The 7499-nt window shown below is 29.1% G+C and overlaps 1 protein-coding gene across 4 annotated transcripts; it reads right to left on the reverse strand.

The window, feature by feature from the left end:
• Window positions 1-2308: 2308 nt before the first annotated feature.
• On the reverse strand, window positions 2309-7017 carry LOC8258416 (NAC domain-containing protein 73). 4 transcript variants are annotated; one of them, XM_015716897.3, is made up of 4 exons: window positions 6919-7017; window positions 6459-6712; window positions 6164-6359; window positions 2309-3310 (listed from the first exon to the last, which is right to left on the reverse strand). In XM_015716897.3, the coding sequence occupies exons 2-4, from the start codon at window positions 6621-6623 to the stop codon at window positions 2754-2756; spliced, it is 918 nt and encodes a 305-aa protein (XP_015572383.1). In that variant the 5' UTR covers window positions 6624-6712; window positions 6919-7017; the 3' UTR covers window positions 2309-2753. The 4 variants fall into 4 exon arrangements, with proteins under 4 accessions (XP_015572383.1, XP_048229811.1, XP_048229810.1 ...); XM_048373854.1 differs by having other exon boundaries at window positions 6459-6671; window positions 6919-7008; XM_048373853.1 differs by having other exon boundaries at window positions 6459-6706; window positions 6919-6992.
• Between the last annotated feature and the right edge of the window lie 482 nt (window positions 7018-7499).

Consider the following 7499-nt stretch of genomic DNA (forward strand, 5'->3'; position numbering starts at 1 on the left):
AAGAATATATGCATGAAATTAATTAATATTGGCAAATAAGAAATGAACTCGTTAACGCTGGTATTTTCCTTCGGACGTGCTTCACAAGGATCATAAGCAACGTCACAAGAAACTTTAACATTTTGCTAAGAGACCACTGCAACATAAGTCTTTTGGTCCCTAAATCATAAGCCAATGAGACAATGGCTCTACTGTTTAATGTGGTCGCGATGAACAGTCACCAGCGCTGCACATTCTTATGAATGTCGTTGCCAGTTTTATAGTGCTGACAACAGAATACGCATAGGTTCATAAATATTTTCTTATGGACGCCATAGATACTTCCCCTCTAGGTTCATATTTTACCAGCGTTCTCTTTTGTCGCTGCCAAATCTAAATTACGAGTATTACATTGTCAATTTGTAAATGAGATTTTTGTTTCCTATTCATATATTTTCGTTTCCTAAAAGAAAAAAAGACTCGTTTATTTTTAACCAATGAATTATTTTATTAAAGTCGGTTAATAGTATCATAACTAATTCAAATGATCGTCTCGCAATCTCAGTTCATAATTGAAACTTGTCTGGTAAGAAAGACATATGTATAGGTGTTGCCACGAACACTGCATATCATCCGCCAATTGAGTTTTTTCTTCTTTTTTTTTGACTTTTCTCCCTTTGGCTTCCGCAGCTTGCTTTTCTGCCTGTACCACTGTTCAGATTCTTTTGGGTGTCTAATTGTAACCAACCCAGTTTGGTTATTTCCAGAACATACTAAAAGAATCAAACAGCTCATCTTCGTACATCCGCCTTTTACTTGTTCGTTTTCTTTGTCATAAGATGGTGATGAAACCCATTACAACGAATAAAATTAAATTTAACTAATACTAATGGTTGTATAGTCCAAGAAAATGACTTGTCAACAAAGTTCCTTTTCTTCTTTTCCAGGTTACAGCAGTCTCCGGCCATCTTTTGAATTTGTTATCAGTCAAATTTCGAATTCAGGTATATATCAAATATGTTAATCTATAGGTTTCAAAATGTATATGTCAGCTAGATAGCTTGGCTAATAAGTATTATTTGCTTATTAATAAAACAAAGAAAGATTATATATTTCCTTATATTATATCAAAGGAAAGCCCATCTTCATAGACCAGTATTCTATTCTTTTCGGAAAAGATACAAAGGAAAAGTGCAAAGCCGTTGGCCAAGAGGCAGTATACCAGTCCTCAAACAGCTTCCTTCTATAGCACATTTATATTATCTTGCCTTTAAGTTGTATTTCTAGTCACTGACTTAATTATTGATACAATGTTGGAATTTTTATTATCTTTGTATTCTCTCATTAGCAATATCAAAAGAATTGGACAAATTAGGGTAAATTTCCCATATGGTACCAAAACTTAGGACTATATATCAATTTGATACCAAGACTTTAATTTGAATTAAAATGGTACCAAGAGTACAGAAAAGTATATCAACTTAGTCCAAATGTCCAATTTTCGACAACGGATGGTGACGTGACAAGCTGAAAAGACAAAGTTAATTGACGTGGCACACGCTGAGGGGCGAAACAACCGGAATATATCTCTTCAGCTTGCCACGTCATCATCTGTTGTCAAAAATTGAGCATTTGGACTAAATTGATATACTTTTCTGTGCTTTTGGTATCATTTTGATTCAAATTAAAGTTTTTGTATCAAATTGATATACAGTCCCAAAGTTTGGTACTAGCTGGGCAATTTACCCGACAAATTATGTGTTTAATACATGTTAAAATATATCTTATTTTAGAAAGAAAAAAGAAATTGAAAAGAATATATATAGGAATAGCATAAATATGCATAATTTGCAAAATTTATTAACTAAACTTAGTCTATCAGGTGCAATAAACTAAAGAAATGTAGCTCTTATAGATAAATTTAAATTAATAGTTTGATCAATACTGTTTTTTGTATAAATTTAAAAAACTTCGAGATTGAATTTTTTTAACCAGCATTCACCAACATTAATGAATTGGTGAGTGATAAGAGATAGCTATTCCATGTTCTACATCCCAGAACCTATTGAGTTTCCATAAAATTCATAAGAAAAATATGTTTGTATCAAATAAAAAAAAAAAAGAAAAAGAAAAGAAGAAGTTGCAAAGACAAGTCAAGTCACTCCCCAACACATATATGTAGCCCTTCTCTGCTTATTAAGTTTAAATAAATACTTCATTGGGAACCAAATTAATTGTACTAATAAGAATTTGAAACAAATCCATAACGAATTCGATGAGCCAATTGAGCGGAGTGACTATATTTTATTTAGAATTATTGTTTTCAAAATTTAATAATTTTAAACTCTAAAAATTTCAAATTCAAATGCATGCATGAATATAAACTCTACACAGAAATTTCACTCTACTAACTGTATATATATATGTAGAACAACAGTGACTAGCAAAGCTTATGCAAGAAAAGAAAGTCATCTTTGTACACTCGTACCATATAAGTGCATATGCTCACCATAATAACAGTCTCAACCCTTGTTTTCGCTGCTTAAACTACTATATTAGCCAGAAAGTGTCATGGTCAAATCTTCCAAGAATCTGAATCTTGAGCTTTTTACAAAAATTAAAGAAGCCGTACGTACGTTCATATCATTCCCCAATCCTCATCTCCTTCACCCAACTACATCTCTGTGGAATAAGTTATATATATATGACTGCTACACCACAACAGCAATACCAACCAAAACAGTCTTTGTCATTGCTGCTCTACTCATGCATCTCTATTTTCTCTGAAGCTTTCCTTTGCTTGTTTCTGCAACCAATCGAAAAAAGGAAGACCCCTCACCTTGAACAACCAAATTTGGGATTAACTGAGGTGGGCTTTCTCTATTATGGCTTTCATGATGATCATAAGAGATGAAAGCTGGATTATAGTAATCAACAAAAGACGGATGTGTAGCTATAGGGTTGTTGTCATCACTACTTCGATTTGTCATGCTGGTGCCACATTGTCTAGGTTGAGTTTGATAGAAAACCTTTGAAACAACTAACTCTCCGTCTTTCTCTTCCTCATTGCTGCCAAGATGGTACTGGTGCATAACCCAGTTTGTCTTTTCAGGTTTCTTTTGTCTGCCATAGTTTGTGTAGAGAACCAAAATCTTTTTAAATCCCTTCACCATCCCACCAGATACAACTGGCCTAGTCTTGCCTGTTTTGTGCCATCGGGTCTCACTTCCATCTTCATCAGTGTGCACTTTTCTTCTTTTTCTAGTTCCGGTTGTGTATGCCTTTGAAGGCCTGTGAAAGAAGTGGCGGATCTGGCCATCATTGCTTACTCCTGCACGATAAGATTGTATTTAGAGACACAAGACGTTTTCTTACATTTTATATTTTCTGGCTAAGATATGGTAGCATTTTTTATTTAATCAAATCTAATTCTCCTATAGTTTCAGAGCATATGACACGATTACATTTTATCTTGCTGCCGTTGATGCAATTGTGAATGACCCCAGTAATAGTGTATTAATATTGGTGACTAGACATCGAAGAACCATCACTAGATACAGTAAAACTTTTCTAAATGAATGCTCTCATAATTAATAATTTTAATACTTAAACAAAAAATCAAAACAGGCCGCATTTTATAGGAATAGTAATTTAATAATTTATAGCTTTAATATAAAGTATATAATCTTTTGTTCAAAATGTATACCCTAATAACTAATAACTTCTCATACTTTTACAATTAGTTTTTTTTTTTCTTTTTATAAAGATGTATAAGTAGCTTTGATAATATATGAACAATAAATATATATAAGACTGAAAAATATATGAGGACATTCTAATTATCTAGAAGTATGTAGACACTATGTATAAATTGTTTTTAAGTAAATGCATAGTATACACATAAATAATTACAAAAATGATGGATCAAAACATGTTAAAGATTTGATAATGAAATGCTTAAATCTTTAAAATTTGTAACTTTTAAATGTTTATAAGGCCATAAACCATATCAATAGAAAATAATAAGTTATCCTTTTAGAAAAAATTATAATAGGTATATGAATATGGTAATATTTGATAGTCAAATGTTTATATTTTTAAAAATTATAATATACATTCAAAAATTATTGACATTTAAGTGTGTGAAGCCGGCTACTATACAAAAAAATTTTAACTGTTGTAACTTTAGAGTAAAAGATAATCTCTACATCTAAAGGGGAAAATCTTTTATTGAAATACTAAAAATCATAAAAATAGTTTAAAAAAATTAAACATAATAGGTGTCATAAATAGAAGTACAAATAATCAAAATTAATATTCTCAACAATAATTAATTTCGTTTTAGATATGTAAAGTTGTGGCAGTGGATTGTAGAAGATATGGTATTGCTCAATATTAGAAATAGATTTTTGGCAAAATCCATTACTAAGCCTCTAAACTTTTCTGTTTTAATTTATTGAACTCTTGAAATCTTATTTTATTTTATTGAATCATTGCATTTTTATTTTTGATTTTATTAAAAATTTATATATATTTATAAATTTTTTGTTTATTCTATTGAGCTCTTATACTTTTATTTTTACTTTGATTAGGGACCATTAAGTTCTCAATATAAGCAAAAACAAAAGTATAAAGACCCATTAAAATAAAATAAAACTGAAAAACTTAAAAGCTTAAATATATATTTTACCTAATTTTTTTAGAAAAATCAATGAATGTAAATGATAGTGTAATAGTGGTAGTCCGAACAATGAAATGAATCTATAAAAGAAAATATTATTTAAAAGATTTTCTCATCAATTTATTTGTTTTAATTTATTCCAAGGTGAGGATCTTAGTTCTAATGTTCTACGCCAATAACTGTTATTAACATATATATATTCAATATAAAAAAAAATATTAATTTAAATTATAACTTTTAAAAATTCAAACATTTGATTATCAATAATTTATACTTTTACACACTAAATTATAGCTTGAAATAAATATAAAAGAAAAACTTTGTAGTTTTAATCATTGACAAAAATAAAAATGTAATTTATTTTGTGATAAAAAACTGCCTTGCGATTTTCTTCGTTAACAAATTATCGTAAAACATACTAATGTTGCCTGTTAGCTTTGATATAGTTTCATATCTTATAATAAATGTGACATTTTTGTAAAATTGTAGCATCAATCGTTTGTTTGTTTTATTCGTAGTTAAATGTTTGTTTTCTGCATTGTCACAAAAACAAGCGCCAAATATTCACACCACATATAGCAACAATCTTTTCACATGTCGCTAAAATATTATTGCTATTCTATAGTAATAGTAATTCCTCATCGGTCCATTATAAAATCGTTAAAAAATGCAAATTTTCTTGTGATAATTATATTTATTTCTTATAACTTTCAAAATTTAATATTTAATTATTAAATTTTAATAAATTTACACACTATGTAATTATTTTTTTATACAATGAATTAATGTAATATTAATTTAGAGGTATCCTATACTTCAATGACAATTTCCATGATATTGAATGCATAAAAACATACTAAGTTGGAAAATGCCAGCTACTGATTGCTTATATGCTCATTACAAGAGCGCGATGATATCAATGAATACTAAAGTTTGTAATAATTTAATTTATTCATAAATTTTTAAATCTGATAATATGTGAAAACATAAAGTAATTGAAAATAAAATAAAGAAGTAAGAAATTAAAAATAACAATGTAAGAATTGAAATAAAAATAAAAAATAAAAATGGTATTATAGTTATAGATTAAAAAATAGAAAAAGAAATTAATTTTTATAAATTCTTATTTAAAAAATAATTAATATTAATAATTCTATATGACAAAATATAATAATTCTATATGATAAAATATAGTTAAAGCATGTGTTTCAGCTTTCACACGTGTGTGTGTATATATGTATATTTGCAGCTTTAATGTTTCTCAGTTTTTTTTTTAATTTTCTTTTACAAGTCATCCAGAATTACAAATAGAGACAGAACATGAAATGATTAATTTATTTTCTGACTTTGGAGTTGCAGTGCATTACTGCGCCCACAATTCATACTTGAATATGAAGCTAATCTCAGAAGGATCTACTTAATTAACAAGATTATTAACCACCTTGCTATATATGCTAGCAGGAATTAAAAAAAGTAACTAAAATTAAACAATCAAAAATTTACCTGGTAGCTTCTCTGGATGAGTATAACAAATTCCATTCTCCCCTTCCAATGTTGGGATAAACTCATCAATTAATGGGTGGAGTTTCCTCGTATCAGATAACACCTTTGCCTCTAAATGTTCAAGAATTTCTTGGTCAGTTGGATCAAACTTTACACCTGCCGGTAAACCTGGCAAATCTTGGATACCAGCAGCTGCCTATAATTTGTCCCAGAAACGGGAAAAGATAAAATCAGAACACGCATAATACAAACAATTCCAACAAACAACAGCAAGACAAGCTAAGTCAATATTTACCTGATCTTGCAATTCAATGTTATGGCCACAAGAAGGGCAAGTTATGATTAGAATTTCATTGGGTTTCTTGTCGACAAAGGTTGTGTTTTCTTTTGGGATGGCGGCGCCTGCTGTGACTAATTGAATGGCTCTCTCATCGACTGAATTGTTATTGCACCATGTCATTTCCTCCACTTTTTATTCTTTGCCCATATCACAGTCTTTCTCTTTCTCCTACAAAAGGAATCAAGAACTGCTGATAGCTAGAACTGCTACTGCATCAGAATAAGAACAGACCAGAAAAAGAAATGAGATAAAAACACGCAACTACAGAAAGAAAAAAAAGAGAGGCAAGAATCAAGAAAAGCTTGTCTTTTTATAAAAACATATTTTCTGTGCTATGCTATAAAAACCCAAATAACCACTTCTGGTATCTTCAAGTTAGGCAGAAGGACAGGAATTTAATGCTTCTACACTACACCTTTTTCTCTTTTCTATATGATTTGATTAATTGGGTTTAGCTTCTCTGCAGATTCTTCGCAAAACAGAAAGAAAGAGAGAGGAAGAGAAGAGATTTGATAAAAGAGTATATATATATAAAGCAAGATGCAGATAGATACATTATAATAATAATAATAATAATAAATATGAGACTTATTTAGAAATAAAAAATGGGTTGCTTGAACGTCAAGTTTGGTTATCATACAGTATATACGTGTACATAACAAAATTAGTGCAGTCTTGTTTATCATTTTCGGGTTGCTTTAATTCTTGCATACTCGGATGTTTTATGCGTTGAATTTTTTTTTATTGGCTCGGTGTATATTTTTATTTATATATTAAATTAATAAATAATTAAAATATATTTATCAGTTTTAAATAATAAGATATATATAAATCAAAGTGTAAAACATAAACTCTCCAATAAAAAATTTTCTTTGCATATTGTTGAAATACTAACATATACCAATGCATTAATTAATACACATATATACATTTAAAAAAAAAAGAATTTTTTATTAGCTTTTAGTTTTGGAAAGTTAGAACTAAAATAAAATGTTG

Source organism: Ricinus communis, chromosome 5 (assembly GCF_019578655.1).
Source record: "Ricinus communis isolate WT05 ecotype wild-type chromosome 5, ASM1957865v1, whole genome shotgun sequence".
Taxonomy (NCBI): domain Eukaryota; kingdom Viridiplantae; phylum Streptophyta; class Magnoliopsida; order Malpighiales; family Euphorbiaceae; genus Ricinus; species Ricinus communis.

Coding starts and splice junctions, on each gene's coding strand:
- LOC8258416 (XM_015716897.3), bottom strand. CDS start 6,623: ATGACATGGTGCAATAACAATTCAGTCGATGAGAGAGCCATTCAATTA. Junction 6,360..6,458: donor ACATTGAATTGCAAGATCAG/GTAAATATTGAC, acceptor GACAAATTATAG/GCAGCTGCTGGTATCCAAGA. Junction 3,311..6,163: donor TCATCCAGAGAAGCTACCAG/GTAAATTTTTGA, acceptor CTTATCGTGCAG/GAGTAAGCAATGATGGCCAG.